General features: G+C 40.1%; 1 protein-coding gene across 1 annotated transcript in view; it reads left to right on the top strand.

The window, feature by feature from the left end:
- The first annotated feature begins 5,682 nt into the window (after positions 1-5,682).
- Positions 5,683-20,172, top strand: part of LPCAT4 (lysophosphatidylcholine acyltransferase 4) — a 57,841-nt gene continuing 43,351 nt past the window's right edge. Inside the window, exon 1 of the mRNA XM_053702251.1 lies at positions 5,683-5,912. Within this exon, the coding sequence (XP_053558226.1) occupies positions 5,793-5,912 (120 nt within the window). The 5' untranslated portion in view covers positions 5,683-5,792. The remainder of the gene's footprint in view (positions 5,913-20,172) is intronic.

Here is a 20,172-nt window from a genome sequence, read left to right as displayed (position 1 = left end):
TTGAATTTTGATCTGATCTAAGTGTAATTATTCCTTGCTTTTTCCTTCTCACTTATGATAATAACAGTAATCTACCTATCTTGTGACTTTACTGTCACTTTGAATGTACTACAATTTAAACTCATGTTTTCATAAAAGGCTCAGATATTGCATGCATTTTATTTTATCTACCTATGCTGATCAAGGACGAGATGATTACATACGTGGTGCAAGCTTCAGCGTAACTGCTGAAACCCGCGTCGCCAGTAATTTCCCCTCGCACATCTTGGAATCACAAAAACCCCGCCGGCAGCTCATAAACTGCCGTAAGTTGGATAAACTAGTGATGTCCAGAAATGTGAGTAAATACACATTTCTGGAGTTGCCAGTGACTTAGGACAGTTTAGAAACTGCCAGCACCTAAGAAAATTAAAAAAAAATAATAAATCTCCCGTAAAAGTCTAACCCGCCTCCCAAAAATAAACCCGACACATCAAAACCCCTATATTCGCCATTACCCCACATCACAACTAATAATAAAAGTATTAACCCCTAAACTGCCAACCCCCCACAACGCAATATGCCTAATTAAACTATTAACCCCTAATTTGCCATTCACCCATATCGCAATCTATCTAATAAAATTATTAACCCCTAAATCCGCCAACCCCAGCATCGCAAACTACCTTATAAATCTATTAACACCTATTCCGCCATCCCCCCACAACGCAAAGTAACTAATGAACCTATTAACCCCTAAACCACCATCCCCCCACATCGCAATATACCTAATTAAACTATTAACTCCTAAACCGCCAAACCCCCCACAATGAAAATAACTAATTTAATTACTAAGCCCCCTAACCTAACACTCCCCAAATTAACCCCAATTACATTAAAGGGACAGTCTACTATAGAATTGTTATTGTTTTAAAAGATAGATAATCCCTTTATTACCCATTCCCCAGTTTTGCACAACCAACACAGTTATATTAATATACTTTTTACCTCTGTGATTACCTTGTACCTAAGAACCTTCTTCCAGCCCCCTGATCACGACTGTGACTGTTTATTATCTATTGTCTTAAAGGGACACTGAACCCAATTTTTTCTTTTGTGATTCAGATAGAGCATGCAATTTTAAGCAACTTTCTAATTTACTCCTATTATCAAATTTTCTTCATTTTCTTTGTATCTTTATTTGAAATGCAAGAATGTAAGTTTAGATGCCGGCCCATTTTTGGTGAACAACCTGGGTTGTACTTGCTGATTGGTGGATAAATTCATCCACCAATAACAAAATGCTGTCCGTAGGTCTGAACCAAAAAAAAAAAGCTTAGATGGCTTTTTTTTAAAAAATAAAGATAGCAGGAGAACGAAGAAAAATTGATAATAGGAGTAAATTAGAAAGTTGCTTAAAATTGCATGTTCTATCTAAATCACGAAAGAAATTTTATTGGGTTCAGTGTCCCTTTAAATTTAGCATTGTTTTGTGCTAAATCTTAAAGGGCCACTAAACCCCAAATCTTTCTTTCATGATTCAGATAGAGAATAGAAATTTAAACAACATTACAATTTATTTATATTGTTTATTTTGCTTCATTTTTTAGATATCCTTAGTTGAAGAAAAAGCAATGCACATGGTGAGCCAATCACACGAGGCTTCTATGTGCAGCAACCAATCAGCAGCTTCTGAGCATATCTAGATATGCTTTTCAGCAAAGAATATCAAGAGAATAAAACAAATTAAATAATAGAAGTAAATTAGAAAGATGTTTAAAATTGCATTCTCTTTCTAAATCATGAAAGAAAAAAATGTGGTTTTCATGTCCCTTTAAATAACCCCCTGTGCCTGAACACAGTGTTATCTATATGGCCCACGTGTACTTTCTGTCTCTTTGTGTTGAAAAGAGATTTAAAAAGCATGTGATAAGAGGCAGCCCTCAAAGGTTTAGAAATTAGCATATGAGCCTACCTAGGTTTAGTTTAAACTAAGAAAATCAAGAGACAAAAGCAAATTTGATGATAAAAGTAAATTGGAAAGTCAATTAAAATTAAAAGTCCTATCTGAATAATGAAAGTTTAATTTATACTAGACTGTCCCTTTAAATACAAAAATACTAAGCTACAATTAAAATAAAAAAACTAACATTACTTAAAAAAACTAAGATTAAATTAAATTAATCTAAAATTACAAAAAAATTAAAAAAGTCTAACATTACAGAAAAAGAATAAAACAAATTATCAAAAATTAAAAAAATAAACCTAATCCCTATGAAAATAAAAAAGCCCCCCAAAATAAAAACACCCCCTAATCTAAACTAAACTACCAATAGCCCTTAAAAGGGCCTTTTGAAGGGTGTTGCCCTAAGTTAAACAGCTATTTTACATGTAAAAAATACTAAGTCCCCCCCCCAACAGTAAACCCCCCAAAAATAAAAAAAACTTACACTAAAAAAACCTAAACTACCCATTGCCACTAAAGGGGCATTTGTATGGGCATTGCCCTTTAAAGGACATTCAGCTCTTTAATGCCCTTAAAAGGGCAATTAGCTCTTTTACAGCACCCAAAAAAACCTAATTAAAAAAAAAAAAGCCACCCCCCCCAAAAAAAAAAAGCCTAAGTCTAACCCCCAAATAGGTACTCACCGTTCCTGAAGTCCGGCGGAAAAGGTCTTCTTCCAGGTGGTGAAGTCTTCTTGGAGGTGGTGACATCTTCTTCCAGTGTGGAGACCTCTTCTAGCTTCATCCAGGACCAAGGCGACGCTGAGGTGACCGCAGAACAAAACCGGCGACCCCGGAACCATCCAGCGTGGATATCCTCTTCGTACAATCACCACTGCACACTGTGGATTGAATGCAAGGTACCAGTTCAAAAATGGGGTACCTTGTATTCCTATTTGCTGACATTTTCAAATCAGTCTATAGGATGAGAGCTACTGAAATCCTATTGGCTGATTTGAACAGCCAATAGGATTTCAGTAACTCTCATCCTATTGGCTAATTTGAAAATGTCAGCCAATAGGAATGTGCGGTTCTATGTTAGTTTATGGGAGTAAAATTAGCGGGTGGATGGTCAAATATAGCGGCGCTGTAAATGTGATAGCAATACCCGACTAAAAACTGGCGACGTCGGTTTTTGCGGGCGACAACGCATATGTAATCGTGCCCATAGTTTCTTGTAGCAGGTTATCATGCCTGACTGAGAAAGTGTTGTTTCTTCATAAAACTTTTTTTTTTTTTATGGCATATTCTCATGTTATCATCAGACACTGATGTGCTGCAATTACTATTATTGTCAGGTTTAAACCCTTAACGACTCATGTCGTACAGGGTACGTCTTGCACAAACTGGTCTTTAAAGACCAGCGACGTACCCTGTACGACATTAGGGGTTTAAAGCGTCTGGAAGCGATCCTGATCACTTCCAGACGCTTTCCAGTTATTGCAGGCATCCTGCAATAACACCCCTTGGCCATCCGATGCAGAGACACTCTGTGGCCCTCTCTGCACCGGACATCGATGGCCAGTATCATTGGTGGGTGGGAGCTGACATAGGAGGCGGGTGGGCGGCCATCGATGTGCCCTATGACGTCGAGGGGGGCGGGTGGGCGCGTGCACGAGGTGGAAGCGGGTGGGAACAGCTACACTACAGATTTTTTTTTTAATAAAAGTGGGATAGAGTGGGGTAAAATTTAATTAAAAAAAGCATCTAAGGGATCTGGGAGGGGGTGGGGGGGTTGGTCTTTGGGGGGGGGGGAAGATACACTACAGAAAAAAACAAAAAAAAAACAAACTTTTTTTAGTAAACTGGGTACTGGCAGACAGCTGCCAGTACCCAAGATGGCTACCAATAAGGTAGAGAGGGAGGGTTAGAGAGCTGTTTGGGAGGGATCAGGGGGTATGATGTGTCAGGTGGGAGGTTGATCTCTACAGTGAAGCTAAAATTAACCCTGCAAGCTCCTACAAGCTACCTAATTAACCCCTTCACTGCTAGACATAGTACACGTGTGATGCGCAGCGGTATTTAGCGGCCTTATAATTACCAAAAAAACAACGCCAAAGCCATATATGTCTGCTATTTCTGAACAAAGGGGATCCCAGAGAAGCATTTACAACCATTTGTGCCATAATTGCACAAGCTGTTTGTAAATAATTTCAGTGAGAAACCTAAAGTTTGTGAAAAAGTGAACGTTTTTTTTTATTTGATCGCATTTGGCAGGGAAATGGTGGCATGAAATATACCAAAATGGGCCTAGATCAATACTTTGGGTTGTCTACTACACTAAACTAAAATTAACCCTACAAGCTCCCTAATTAACCCCTTCACTGCTGGGCATAATACACGTGTGGTGCGCAGCTGCATTTAGCGGCCTTCTAATTACCAAGAAGTAACGCCAAAGCCATATATGTCTGCTATTTCTGAACAAAGGGGATCCCAGAGAAGCTTTTACAACCATTTGTGCCATAATTGCACAAGCTGTTTGTAAATAATTTCAGTGAGAAACCTAAAATTGTGAAAAATGTAACTTTTTTCTCATTTGATCGCATTTGGCGGTGAAATGGTGGCGTGAAATATACCAAGATGGGCCTAGATCAATACTTGGGGTTGTTTACTACACTACACTAAAGCTAAAATTAACCCTAGAAGCTCCCTACATGCTCCCTAATTAACCCCTTCACTGCTGGGCATAATACATGTGTAGTGCGCAGTGGCATTTAGCGGCCTTCTAATTACCAAAAAGCAACGCCAAAGCCATATATGTTTGCTATTTCTGAACAAAGGGGATCCCAGAGAAGCATTTACAACCATTTGTGCCATAATTGCACAAGCTGTTTGTAAATAATTTCTGTGAGAAACCTAAAGTTTGTGAAACAAATTGTGAAAAAGTGGACAATTTTTTTTTATTTGATTGCATTTGGTGGTGAAATGGTGGCATGAAATATACCAAAATGGGTCTAGATCAATACTTTGGGATGTCTTCTAAAAAAATATATACATGTCAAGGGATATTCAGGGATTCCTGACAGATATCGGTGTTCCAATGTAACTAGCGCTAATTTTGAAAAAAAGTGGTTTGGAAATAGAAAAGTGCTACTTGTATTTATGTCCCTAAAGCTTACAAAAAAAGCAAATAACATGTAAACATTGGGTATTTCTAAACTCAGGACAACATTTAGAAACTATTTAGCATGGGTGTTTTTTGGTGGTTGTAGATGTGTAACAGATTTTGGGGGTCAAAGTTAGAAAAAGTGTGTTTTTTTCCATCATATTTTATAATTTTTTTATAGTAAATTAGAATGTTCATGTAATGGCGAGAAAAACGGTATAAATGTGTGGGTACAGTAAATGAGTAAGAGGAAAATTACAGCTAAACACAAACAGCGCAGAAATGTAAAAATAGCCCTGGTCCTTAAAGGAAAGAAATTGAAAAATGGCCTTGGTCCTTAAGGGGTTAAAACATATGTGAAAATGAGGGATACTTTTTAAAACTACAATAAAGACAGGGTTTGCTATTTATGTTCGTATACGCCTATACGTAACCGTAGTTCCTACAGTTTCCCTATGATTCCCTCCAACTATAAAAATAGTTCTTTAAATAAAACATGTACAACTGGTTAACCTTGTTTAAGATACCGCACATAACCACTACCTTGCTGCAGTAGCGTGCAAAGCATTTAGACGCTGCCTGTCTCCATGGCAGATACAAGGTTAAGTTATTAATGTGAAGCCTCGCTCCTCCTTCATCCTATGGGCTGAGCCTAACCCAGCCTAGGCCTTGGCTGTGTGTGTCAGTTTCTCCCCAGCTAGCAATGACTGTGGAGGAGGCAGAGGGTCCGGTGGACCCGGAGGGGGAAGATAATGTGGGGGTTACCCCCTTTAACCCTTTCCTGCATGAGTTTCACCCAGAGGGATTCTGGCAGAAAACTAGGGTGAGTTATTTTAGGGAAATGGAAAAGTGGGAGGTGTTTGGGGGGGCTTGTGAAGTCGTAAAAATATTTTCAGTGAGGTAGCATGATTAACCCATTGAGTGCCGCTGTGTGTTAGCTGCGCGGTGCCCTCTCTAAGTGGGCATAGAGTTTAGGAAGAGGGACACTGTAAGGACTTTCTAGTAATGGATGCGCTTTATGAGTTCGCTTAGTGTTTTATAAATGTTGCAGCTGTCTTTTTATGGGGAAACAGTGTGTTGGCAAACGTGTACATTTTACAGTGGTATAAAATATTTCAGGAGTTACACAACTGAAATCCACTTGATAGATTTTTATGTACGTTAGAGACAAATAAGAATCTCGGGCGTCTCAAAATTCTCCTGTTCCAAGTATTACAATTACAGTATTTCCCTAGAGTGTCTTTAAGTATCAATAACATTCTAATGCGTTTATTAGTGTTATGATTTTATTAGTGCAAGTAAATATGTGTTTTCTTCAGATATATGTATCACTACCCTATTGTAAGTTCACAAGATGGATGTCACTATTTTTCTCATGCCCATATTATGCCAAGCCTCTGTTCCCCAGCATTACCTTGGGCATGAAATAAGTATCTGTGTAAGGAGCTGATAGCCAGGCTCTCACTATGCTGTACAATATTTGTGCGTAGTTGTATATAATATATGAAGCTTAGCTGTACTGCTTGTTTCCCATACGTATGATTATATATCTGTGTCTCACAATTTACTGTCAAATTGTTATATTATGTAAATCTCCCACACGATATTCCTAGAGTATTCATGAGAGAACACAGCATAGTTGTGTTTATTTACCAGGCCTGTGTTTGAGGCCTGACATCACACAAACTATAAGATAGTAACCAAGGAAACTCAGCAGTTGTTCCATGTAACAGCTCCCTATATAGCCATCATGTAAACAGACAGGCTCAAGAGTAAACAAATAAGTTAGCTTTAGTAACCAATATTCCCACATCTTATATATACAGACTGGGGCCCATCACTTATATTGTTAATGAGTGTCTTCTTTTTTTTTCTTATATAATTTTTATGTAGGTGTGGAATTGTGGATAATAAGCTATATTTCACAATAGAAAGATGCAACAGCATCAACCATCAGACTCTCCTAAAAGTACACTCCATGGTTAGGGAAAAAAACTACTAATGTTGTGTAACGGGGTTTGGCCTAGGCCCACAATTACCCCTGTGGGTCTTTACCCCAGCTACCTCCATGTGCTCTGCAGGCTGATCCTGAGTCTCCGCTACCTGGGAGTTGGGGTACATGACTGTGGCAGTGCCTCCACCTGACTGGGCATCCAGGGCAAGAATGGGTTTCCCAGACAGGAACATAATAAATAACTACAACACACACAGTAATAACAGTAAAACAGTATGAACATGTATTAAAGGATTATGGTAAATAAAAATAAGGCAAGAAATACAGTGGCTAACTAACACACCGACTCTCTCTAACCAGGCCCAGCACCCTCCCAAACCACCTGCGAACCCACCCTCAGGCTTCACCCTAATGGCTGATGGGTACCAGTTGGTGCACATAAATGTTGGGGCCCTTTAAGGTAATCCACATGCATTTAAACAGTTGCAGCTCATAGGAAACTGCAATCCACAGGAAGAGCTGTTTATAAGTTTATGTGATGGACAGAATGCCCTGTCAGTATGACAAGGAGAGAGGATACTTCTTACCACTGACAGGATTCTGCACAGGCTGAAAGAAAACTCCAAGGTCTGCCAGTCATTTACTTTGTCTGCATTCTTCTCCACAGCTCTCTAACAGGGACAGACTGCAGCTGGCAGCATACACTAAATCAGCAGAGGAATGCTGTTACTTTACAAGATGAAGTCTGCAGCTCTCACACAGCCAGGCCTCACACACACCTTCACTGCTCTGACATGTCTGCTTCCTCCTGTGTCTTACACTCTTCTTTCAGTTTCACTTGATCACATGACCAACCAGTCTAATAGTTGCCTAGGCAACTTCTCCTGCAGAATGTATACAGGTGCAAATGTTCAACAGGAAGGGCTACATTCTCCCCCTTGTAAAATCCTTGCCTTCCACTGGCAAGGTTCCACCAAGAGGTAAATTGAAAAAACAAAACATATAAATAATAATAAATGCAGTCCTATAAACAAATGTTAACTATCTTACAGTTTATTCTAGTACAGAGAGGTTCCAACATTCATAATGTCCGCAACCGCATACAGTAAATCAACCATTTTAGACTGTACCTGGGGCATATGTACATAACTGGGTTCTCCGACTTGATCGTAAGTAAGAACCCTGGGAGGCTGTCGTATTCTAGTACCCAGTCTCTGTTCTCTCTGAGGAAGTCCAGAATGTTCCTGGGAATCTTCAGCTCTGGCCACTTGGGTGGGGAGGTCACCAGATGCTTGAGACCCTGGCTTTCCCATGATACAAGAGTCTCTTTTTGGGGTCCCAGGCACAAAGTTGGGGCTGTTGGGATTCAATGTAGAGGAGGCTAAGGGAGGAGAGGAAGGAAAGTGCTGTGTTTCCTCAGCAGGAGGAGACCACCATTGATCATCAGCACTAAGAGCTTCTGGGGTCTCTACTGCCTCATTTTCAGGACTCTCCGTTGTGCTTTTCTCCCATTCACTACTACTCCCTTCCTCTTCATCGATATAGGCTATTGGTAGTAGATGGTTCCTATGCCAAGCTTTGATCCGGCCTTCTGGGCCTTTTATATTATACACTGGCAGCCCCTTTAGCTTAGACACAACTTCAAATAGGGTATCCTTCCATCTGTCTGCTAATTTGTGTTTCCCAGGTACCCCTAGATTCCGGAGGAGAACCTTATCTCCCGCTTGGACTTCCTGATGCTTCACTTTGGTATCGTATCTTCTTTTGTTGCGTTCCTCCATTTTTGCCGCAGCTTGAGTGGCCAACTCGTAGGCACTGTGAAGGTTTTGTCTGAGGGTCCTCACATACTGGAAGTGAGAGTCTGACTTTGTCCCATCTGGGGACACCCCCAACCGGACATCTATCGGTAGTCTGGCTTCCCTTCCAAACATTAGGAAATAGGGTGAGAATCCTGTAGACTCATGCCTTGTGCAATTATATGCGTGGACCATGGCTTCTACATGCTTACTCCAGGACCGCTTCTCCACTTGTTTCAGAGTCCCGAGCATGTCTAGGAGTGTCCTATTAAAACGCTCAGGCTGGGCATCACCCTCAGGGTGGTAGGGTGTTGTTCTGGACTTGTGAACCTGCAACATATCCAGCAGTTCTTTGATCAGCTTACTCTCAAAGTCTCTACCTTGATCAGAATGTATTCGATTGGGCAGACCGTAGTGCATAAAATATTTCTGCCAGAGGACCTTGGCTACGGTCACAGCCTTCTGGTCTTTAGTGGGAAAAGCCTGAGCGTATCTGGTGAAATGGTCTGTTACTACCAGAACATTCCCAATTCCGGTAGTATCATTCTCAATACATAGATAGTCCATGCACACAAGATCCAGGGGTCCTGTACTTCTCAGGTGGCCCATAGGGGCAGCTCTCACAGGCAGAGTCTTTCTCTGAATACATCTTCTGCAGGTCTTCACATAATGTTCAACATGTTCTCTCATGCGAGGCCAATAGAACCGGTCTTGTACCAGGCCATAGGTCTTGTCTACCCCAAGATGCCCATGTTGATCATGGAGAGCTCTCAGGACCATTCCCCGATATCTATGAGGTAACACTAGCTGCTTTCGACCAGGGTGGTCATGGTATTTTATAATTCTATAAAGGATTCCATCTTCTAGATGTAGTTTACTCCATTCTCTCCGGTACAAATCTCTTTGTCCAATGGGAAGGGAGCTCAGTAATTTAGGGTTCTTGGCTCTCATTGCCTTGAGGACTGTACCTATATACCAGTCCTGTGACTGGGCTTTCTTCTTGTCTTCATTGGTTTTGTGAGACCACTGTTGGAGCATTGCTGGAGCACAGAATACCTCTGGTACGGCTTCTGGGGAGTGACATATGGAGTCTATTCCTCTGAGTTCAGAGAACTCATCCTGCCTCTCAGCCACTACATATGTTTGGCACAGGGCTCCTACCCCAGGCACAGGGATTTCTTCCCATTCCTCCTTTTCTTCATGAGGAGGAAGTCCAGGTCTGCGGGACAGAGCATCCGCACTGACATTCTTAGGGCCTGGCTTGTATTTAAGGCTGAAACTATAGTTTGACAATGCTGCCAGCCACCTATGCCCTGTGGCATCCAGCTTTGCTGTTGTTTGAATATAAGTAAGCGGATTGTTATCCGTCCTTACCTCGAATGTTGCTCCATATAAATAGTCATGTAACTTGTCCACAATTGCCCACTTGAGCGCCAAGAATTCTAGCTTATGGACCGGATAGTTTTTCTCTGCACCAGTTAGACTTCTACTTATGTAGGCCACTGGTCTTAACCCTTCTGGGTAGCTCTGATGCAATACGGCCCCTAGGCCTTCCATACTGGCATCAACATGGAGCACATATGGTTTCTCGGGATCTGAATATGCCAATACAGGAGCTTCTGTGAGTCTTTTCTTCAAGATTAAGAAGGCTTCTTCGCATCCTGAGGTCCATTTCTTTCCGAAGGAGTCTTTAGGACTTGGCGCCTTAACACCCTCTATAGCTGAGGTAGTCTTTAACAGGTTGTGTAGCTCTCGAGCAATCTTTGAATAGTCTTTCACAAACCTCCGGTAGTAACCGCAGAATCCAAGAAATGAGCGCAGCTCACTGATGTTATCTGGCCTGGGCCAGTTCATCACCGCTTCAATTTTGGTCGGGTCAGTTGTCACACCTTGTGCGGAAACAATGTGACCTACATATGTAACAGAGTTCTGGGCAAATCGACATTTGTCTATTGATAATTTCAGACCCTCTGCTTGGAGTCGATCCAACACCTTCAGCAATCGCTGTTCGTGCTCTTCTGGTGTCCTTCCAAACACTATGAGGTCATCAAGATAGACTAGGCACTCTTTGGGATTCATATCCCCCACAGTCTTCTCCATCAGCCTTTGAAAGGTGGCGGGAGCTCCAGTGACCCCTTGGGGCATCCTGGTAAACTCGTAGAATCCCAAGGGACAGATGAAAGCTGTCTTTTCCTGATCCTCCTTCTTCATGGGTACCTGATAATACCCAGACCTCAAGTCCAGGACGCTGAACCACTGGCTTCCAGAAAGGGCATCTAGCAGATCTTCTATCCGTGGCAGAGTATATTGATCTGGCACAGTCCTTTTGTTTAAAGTCCGATAGTCTATGCAAAGCCGGACTGTGCCATTCTTTTTCCTAACTACCACTATGGGTGAGGCATATGGACTTCTGGACTCTTTAATAATGCCAGATTCTTCCATCTGTTTGAGTATATCCCGGACATCTTCCACATCTCGAGGGGGTATTCTCCTTGATCTTTCTCTGAAAGGAGCTGGGTCAGAAAGTCTGATAGCATGTGTGGCACTCTTTGCACATCCCACATCCATTTCTTTCCTGGAGAAAACTTTCTCTCGAGTAGCTAATTTGGATCGGAGGCTATCTCTCCACTTTGGTGGTAGAGGAGAATCTTCCAGTTCAAAAACTATAGGTCCTTCATGATCACCTCCCTGTTCTGCCTTTACAGACATTACTGAAGAGACTTGGTCCAACAAGTGAATCACACCAATCTTCTGGTGACGATCAATTCTGATCTCTGTGGGTGTTAAGTTTCTTATCATTATGGGAAAATCTTTACACCAGTGATTCCGCCAGTCTTTCACCTCTGGTATGAGAGTCCACCCTTTTTTTGCATCCTCCTCAGGCAAGGACTCAATGAGGTATTGCCTGGTTCCTCCTGATATTTCATGGTGCATAGATGCTATGGCTCGTAGAGTCTTAGTCTCTCCAGGCCTTACAAATAAAGGTTCTTTCCCTGAGTAGTGGCATGATCCTGGTCTAGCTTGTAGGGCTAGTCGATGGCATTCTTTCCCTAGAACAGGGCTGACTTCCATCAGTCTGGTTAGAGATACATCTCCCACTTCAGTTAGGTAGGCCCTGAACATGTCCTGCACCATTCTTGCGTTGGTACCCAAAATTATTGGGGCGCACATTGTTTTCTTCATGGAGCATACAAGAGCTTCCAATTCCATAGGGCAGATCATTCCTGTGTTTAACTGTGGGATTGTTATTGTCACTCTTATACATCCCTCTACAGGCTGGGCCTGAGATCCCACTCCCCACAACTGCAACTCTCCTGCTGGCTCCAGGGGAATATGTTTTAAATGATGGTCATAGAAGTCTCTATTAATGATGGTGACCTGGGATCCAGTATCTAACAAGGCCGAGGCATGAATATCTTCTATTTGTAACTGTATCAGAGATTTGGGCCCGATCTTGGCCCCCACAGATAATATGGGTGTGGTTCTTTTTCCTCTTTTCCTGAAAGGACTGGTAGCTTGAGCCTCCTCCAGCTCAATAGCTAGCACATCCACTTCTGTATCTGATGAATTAGTGGGACACTCCCGCTTGAAATGCCCTGATTTTCCACACTTAAAACAGTTCCCTCGGGGGGACTGTTCCTCTGGGAATAACCTTCCTGTGGTCTCCCTGCGGTGCTGCCTCCTGGTAGGAGAATAATCTGTTCTTCTTGGCGATGACTTAGACAATAATTCTAATTCAGCTACCTTTTTTTTAAGGACGAACAGTTCCATATCCTCTTTATCTGCAGCTTTAGAAGAATTTCCTTTTTGTGGAGGAGATGGGGACATTTGGTTCTCCAGTATTTTTGCTTTTCGGATCAGTGTGGAATAGGACAAGACTTGATCATCCAACTTAACTCTTAACATGATCATGACTGGATCATTGCTAAGGCCTCCCTTCTGAATTTGTTTGGATAGTCGAGCATCCAACTCAGATGCAGTGACTGCTCCATTATGAAACAGTTTTCCCAGTGACAATTGTAATCGATTGATATAGTCTGAAGCTTTCTCATGTTCCTTCTGTTTAGTGGCTAGGAACTTGATTAATAGATCATCAGAGTCCTCAGATTTTCCATACGCATCCTGCAAAACTTTCAGGTAATCTTGTGCGGTAGCTTGTTCATTCACTCCCCTAAACAGCCTTATCATATTTGTAGCTGGGAAACGAAGACTCTCCATTATCCGTTGTTTTTTTATGTTATCCGTACAAGACCATTCTTCCAATAATTGTACAGCATTATCCTTCCAGGCCTTAAAGGGCTCCTCCCCGGCAGGAACAGGTTGATTCCCAGAAAACACTTTCAGCTTACGGTAACTGTGGGTATGGGTAGCTGTTACTATGGCTTCTGAGAGTTTTTGCAGTATTTCAGATATGTTACTCTCTCCTGAACTTGTGGTTCTCAATAGGGAATCGCCTGGTTTTGGGGATGTTGGAGATGAGGGAACCACTAGATCTGGGGTCTTAGGGGCAGTTGTCCCTTGCACACTGGAAAAGTAGACATTTCGTTTGGGGATGGCCCCAGTCTCTACAGGGGTAACCGGTAATCTCCTGGGGGGTTTCTCTGACAAAGGGGACAGAATCTGGGAATAACTTGATACATTAAAGTCTCTTTGGCCTATAGTGGAGGGTTGCTGCAGTGTAACCCCTTCCTCCTTATCAGGGAGAGCGTACACTAAGCGACATCCTTCAGGAGCTGTTTCAAGAAGGTATAGACATGTAGGCCTATGACGGCCTCTCAAATCTGCATGGGAATATACTAACATGTAAGTTTGACCGTATGAATCATGCAGGATGTCTCTGATGGTAGCCATCTCTATTCCCAGTATAATCTCTACGCACTTGGTGACATGTTTTATCTCACTATAGGGAGGTACCTGGCATATCATCACTGCATGATGCAATGGTACCTTCTGTTGCTGGGCCCAATCTGTTACAAATGGGAGTGTGGGCCGGGGAATTAACGGATCCTTACTGGGTGTACCCCAATTTATCTCAGCAGTACCACCAAATGTAACGGGGTTTGGCCTAGGCCCACAATTACCCCTGTGGGTCTTTACCCCAGCTACCTCCATGTGCTCTGCAGGCTGATCCTGAGTCTCCGCTACCTGGGAGTTGGGGTACATGACTGTGGCAGTGCCTCCACCTGACTGGGCATCCAGGGCAAGAATGGGTTTCCCAGACAGGAACATAATAAATAACTACAACACACACAGTAATAACAGTAAAACAGTATGAACATGTATTAAAGGATTATGGTAAATAAAAATAAGGCAAGAAATACAGTGGCTAACTAACACACCGACTCTCTCTAACCAGGCCCAGCACCCTCCCAAACCACCTGCGAACCCACCCTCAGGCTTCACCCTAATGGCTGATGGGTACCAGTTGGTGCACATAAATGTTGGGGCCCTTTAAGGTAATCCACATGCATTTAAACAGTTGCAGCTCATAGGAAACTGCAATCCACAGGAAGAGCTGTTTATAAGTTTATGTGATGGACAGAATGCCCTGTCAGTATGACAAGGAGAGAGGATACTTCTTACCACTGACAGGATTCTGCACAGGCTGAAAGAAAACTCCAAGGTCTGCCAGTCATTTACTTTGTCTGCATTCTTCTCCACAGCTCTCTAACAGGGACAGACTGCAGCTGGCAGCATACACTAAATCAGCAGAGGAATGCTGTTACTTTACAAGATGAAGTCTGCAGCTCTCACACAGCCAGGCCTCACACACACCTTCACTGCTCTGACATGTCTGCTTCCTCCTGTGTCTTACACTCTTCTTTCAGTTTCACTTGATCACATGACCAACCAGTCTAATAGTTGCCTAGGCAACTTCTCCTGCAGAATGTATACAGGTGCAAATGTTCAACAGGAAGGGCTACAGTTGTTTAGTATACAACATTTTTCTGGGGGAAATTAAAATATATAAACATTAGCCATCATGTGACAGAGACAGTGTTCTTTAGGGAACAACCCTAAAGTCATGTGTGCTTTTATGTTTTTAATATCATTTTGGCACTCAACTTTTCAGTGTAACTATCCCCTACTTTTTACATTTTCTATAAAAGAATGGAGCAGTTTACTCCTTTGCCATTTACTGTTATTGTAACCCTCCCCCCAAAATAAATGTTTTTTTTTTAAAAAAAAAATACTAATAAAAATACAGACCAAATGAGTATTGGTTTAAGCATGTAGGACAAATTTGGGCTTTTGTCCTTGTAAGCTAATAATTATAAGTTGCATACATTTGGGGAGCTAAAATGATATACTAATATACATACATCCATGTTATGACATTCCAGACATTAAAGATTGTTATCACTTCCTTTAAAGTGACAGTAAACATGAAATAAATAAAACATTATATTCAGTGTGTACCTTAAAGGTTTTATTGACCTATAAATTAAAGGAATGGTAAACACCCTGATTTTTTTTTTTATGTAAAATGTATACTTATACTTAGTTAAAGGGCCATAATACCCAAATGTTTAAACACTTGAAAGTGATGCAGCATAGCTGTAAAAAGCTGATTAGAAAATATCACCTGAACATCTCTATGTAAAAAAGAAAGATATTTTATCTCAAAAGTTCCTCAGTAGCCACCTCCCATTGTAAAGGATTTCTAAGCAGCATTTTAGTGTGTTTGTCCTGGGACATCTGAAGGGACTAGCATTGTGCACTCTCATATTATTTCACCAATCAGGTAAAGGAAGCTTACTATGAAATCTCATGAGAGTTAAGTCAAATCTCATGAGATCACAGTAAGAGTTCATTACCTCAGCACTGCTGATGCTGATTGGCTGCTGTTCATTTCTTCATTTTTTTAAAAAATTTTTACCTGCAGCTGGGAGCAGCTGAGTATAACTTTTTACACAGAACTTACTCTGCTGAGCTGAGGAAATAGTGAGGTAAAATATCTTCCTTTTTTACATAGAGAAGCTCAGGTGATATTTTCCTGTCAGCTTTTTACAGTTATACTGCATCAGTTTCAAGTGATTTAGCATATGAGTATTATGTCCCTTTAAGCAACTTTGCAATATATTTTTATTTTACCCATTTTCATATTATTTAGCTTTGAAAAATGAGCAATTTCTAATTCTCAGAACTTAAAATGTACCCTACTGATTTCTCAAGGCTAACCTTGCTACATATATATGTCCTTAATTGGCTTTATCAGATACCAACTGCAACACCATGTACTTTATACTAACTTTATGACAGTTGCTTACCTTGTTATCTGCTGACTAAAACCCAGATTGGTTCCTCCCAAATAAGGCAAATGGTACGTGGAGATTGGCTATCAAAAACTAACTGCAGTAAAAAAGGTGTTTTACTGTCACTTTAATTTTATAGCTGCAAGAATAAAAGGAAAGGGCTCCTAGTATGCTTCTCTGGCACTTCCCTCTCCTCCTATAAAAATCTTCAGCAGGTGGTACAGCATCATTACCTTCCTACTATGTTCTGGTGTTTCCCCCGACCTTACATGATGTGCATGTGCAGTAACCCCTACAACCCATCAGTGTGAAACAGGAATATACAGAATAGTAAAGCAAAGGGGGTGGGCAGCAGTCTTATCATTGGCTCTGTAAGGAAAAAACAATTGTATGCTTTAAAGGAGCAGCTTAGGAGTGCTTCTAAACGTCCTTTTTTTCTTTTTTTTCTTTTAATTTTGCAGCTATAAGATTAATTTGATAAAATCATGAACTCTTCATATAATGTGTAATGTCACACTTACTGTCTCTTTAAAATCATACTTTGTGTATCATTCATTAATTTCTTCTGAAGCATTGCTATCTAAGTAATATCATTTACTGCTGTTGTCAGCAGAGGAAGTGCCGTCAGATATTGATAAAAGTTAATGATGTAATTGCTGTCAGCTTCTGAAAAGATAATTTTTCCATGAGAGACTGCAATACTACGTGTGTGTGTGTGTGTGTGTGTGTATATATATATATGTATATATATATATATATATATATATATATATATATATATATATATATATATATATATATATATATATATATATATATATATATATATATATATATAAAAACAGGTGCATTTAATATCCATATACAAACTTTGGCAGTACAATGGCTTGTACTAAATGGACTGTGACTTTAAAAGTGGTAGACCATGCAAACTCTAGATTTACTATTTCCGCAGACTGAAAGGTTAGCAAATAGTTGCATAGTGAAATTTAACATTGCACAAGAGGATTCTTGTGCAATTCCTGCTTTGGTGCAATTAATTGCGCTAGAGCAGGGAATGTCAATCACCTTGAACGAGTGAGTGTCGGGACTCGGGATGATTGATCTCGACACTCTGAGATAATAAATCTACCCCTGAGTGCTGATGTACACAGCGCCTAAAAATCGCCTATTATGTGTTGCATTACTCACTACAGAGTTCTGCAAAGAGAACTTACAAAACACACAGGTACGGTATCTTACGTGTGATGTTGCTATTTCAAATTGAGGATATGTAAAATCAGGGTATTAGGTCTATTACATCATCTTACCAGGATGTTTATCTGTATCTCTAGACATTGTACAAAAGAGGCCCTATGCTCACTCTGCAAAGCCTTAGCACTGTCACAGGACAAACAGCTGATGGGAGTTACTTTAAAACGAAGCTGGATTTGTTTACTTGTTCAGTCACATTCCCTGGCATTAATACTTTTTAGTCCCAGATTATTTCCCAACTCAGCAGAATTACTCTAAAATGCATTATTGAAGCATGTATGCAGGGAGGTATAATTTATTAACTCCAGCACCTTCATATACTTGCACTGGATGTTCGGCAATATATAAGCTGATATTGAATTAGATTCTAAAAGGATGTGTTTTTCTTTTAAATGCTTAGGAGAAAAGTGTAATTTTTACAGCATATTTGCTTTTGTAGAAATGTTTGTAAAAGTTAAAGGGATACTGAACCCATTTTTTTTTCTTTCATGATCCACATAGAGCATGCAATTTTAAGCAACTTTCTAATTTACGCCTATTCTCAATTTTTCTTCGTTCTCTTGGAATCTTTATTTGAAAAACAGGAATGTAAATTTACGACCCAGGCCATTTTTTAGTAAAGCACCCTGGGTAGCGTTTGCTGATTGGTGGATACATTTAGCCACCAATCAGCAAGCTGTACCCAGGTGCTAAACCAAAGATGGGCCAGCTCATAATCTTACATTCCTGCTTTTCAAATAAAGATACCAAGAGAACAAAGAAAAAAAAAGTAAGTAAATTAGAAAGTTGCTTAAAATGGCATGTTGTATCTGAATCATGAAAGAAAAAAAAATGGTGTTCAGTATTCCCTTTAAAACTTTTAATGTTTGGGTAACTTTTTTTTATCATTATGACAATAGGCAACATGCATGGGGCAACTTAAATGGGCAGTATGCTGTAAAATGTTTCCAAAAACAGTTTTAAAAGGTTTTATACTGGATTGTTAGATCAGTATCTGTGCATATTCTTCTTTATAGTAGTGTCTATTACATGAAATTATATGAAAATAAGTGTATATTGTTTTTTTAAAATTACAAAATGAGCGTGAATTAAATTGTTTCTCAAATTCCAGCGTAAATCTGTAAACATTTTTGGCCTTCAGATCTCACACTTTTATTCTCGCAACTGAAAAGGTGGCAAACTTTTAGCAAAATACTCATACAGAAATAATAATGAATTTAAGGTAAAGTGCCCTGAAAACTGCCTAATTTGATTTGTTTTAATATTAGGTGTAATATTAAATTTTAAACGTAGGCCAGGGTCTCCCTCTGTACTTTGTACTCCATTGAAAACTTTTACGTTTTCTCTCATTATTTCTATTGGATACATCTCGCCATTCGCACGGACTGCGAGTGTCAGGGTAGGAAAATGTCTAGACTTTATATATTTGGCTCCTTAGAGAGAACAATTGGAAATGTAAAAATTGTATTACTTATCTCTCCTATCTCCCACTGGGAGTGTAATTTCTTCTGCTAACTATATTTACACAACCTTTTCTATCCTATATTTAAGTTAAGAAACTTTCAGTATAGGTAGGGATACCACAGGCAAATTCAGCTATTTCAGCTATTTCAATTACTGAAATAAAGGTAAAGGAGCTATATGTAAACAATTGATTTATGGCCAGATTATGAGTGAAGAGCAAAATATCACTTAAGCGAACGCGATATTTATATTTTACACTCCACTTAGTAATACCAGCGCAAGCAAATGTGCCCTGGTATTACCACCAGTTAGGGCCAATGCGAGAGCGCACTTCCATAGGCTCCAATGGGAGCCTCATTCTCATGCCATGACAAATTGAAATGTATATGTATATATACATTTATATTTAGCCACCAATCAGCAAGCACTACTCAGGTGCTGAACCAAAAATGGGCCGGCTCCTAAGCTTACATTCTTGCTTTTCAAATCAAGATACCAAGAGAACGAAGAAACATTTAAAATAGGAGTAAATTAGAAAGTTGCTTTAAATTGCATGCTCTGTCTGAATAATGAAAGAAAACATTTTGGTTTTTTTTATATACCTTTTTTTTAAGTGTACTGCAAGCACACTTTTTACATTTTGTAAAATACATTGTCCTTCAGGTCAGAAAAATAATCTTGCCCAATATTAGGCACATTTTTGAATGATAAATAGAGGCATTCATTTTAGCTCTACAAATCTTGGATTGCTGTATGTCTTCTCCAAAATTGGCTTCAGCAGATATCAAGGGCAAATCAATTTAATTATTAAAGGGCCATGATACCCAAATGTTGAAACACTTGAAAGTGCTGCAGCATAGCTGTAAGTATTCAAACCCCATGCAAAGGACTTTAAGCAGCAAATCAGTATGTCTGTCCCGGGACAGGCAAGGGAGTGAGCCTCGTGCACACTCCTGTAATTTCCCTATTCAGTTTAAGGAAGTAAACTTTTAAATCTCATGAGATCACTTTAACAGAGTTCATGACCTCAGCAGTGTTGATGCTGATTGGCCGCAGTTCATTTCTTCATTTAAAAAATAAATTACCTGCAGCTGAAGTCTAACTTTTTACATAGCACTTACTTTGCTGAGCTGAGGAAATTGTGAGGTAAAATATCTTCCTTTTTTACATAGAGATGCTCAGGGGATATTTTCCTGTCAGCTTTTTACAGTTATACTGCATCAGTTTCAAGTGATTTAGCATATGAGTATTATGTCCCTTTTAAGTGCCAATTGTTGCTTTAAGAGTTACCACAAAATGTAATATTTCTTTCATGTAATTGGCAAGAGTCCATGAGCTAGTGACGTATGGGATATACAA

Source organism: Bombina bombina, chromosome 2 (genome assembly GCF_027579735.1).
Source record: "Bombina bombina isolate aBomBom1 chromosome 2, aBomBom1.pri, whole genome shotgun sequence".
NCBI classification, from domain to species: Eukaryota; Metazoa; Chordata; class Amphibia; order Anura; family Bombinatoridae; genus Bombina; species Bombina bombina.
The sequence above is the reverse complement of the archived record's forward strand: the minus strand, read 5'-3'. Positions and strand labels throughout refer to the sequence as shown.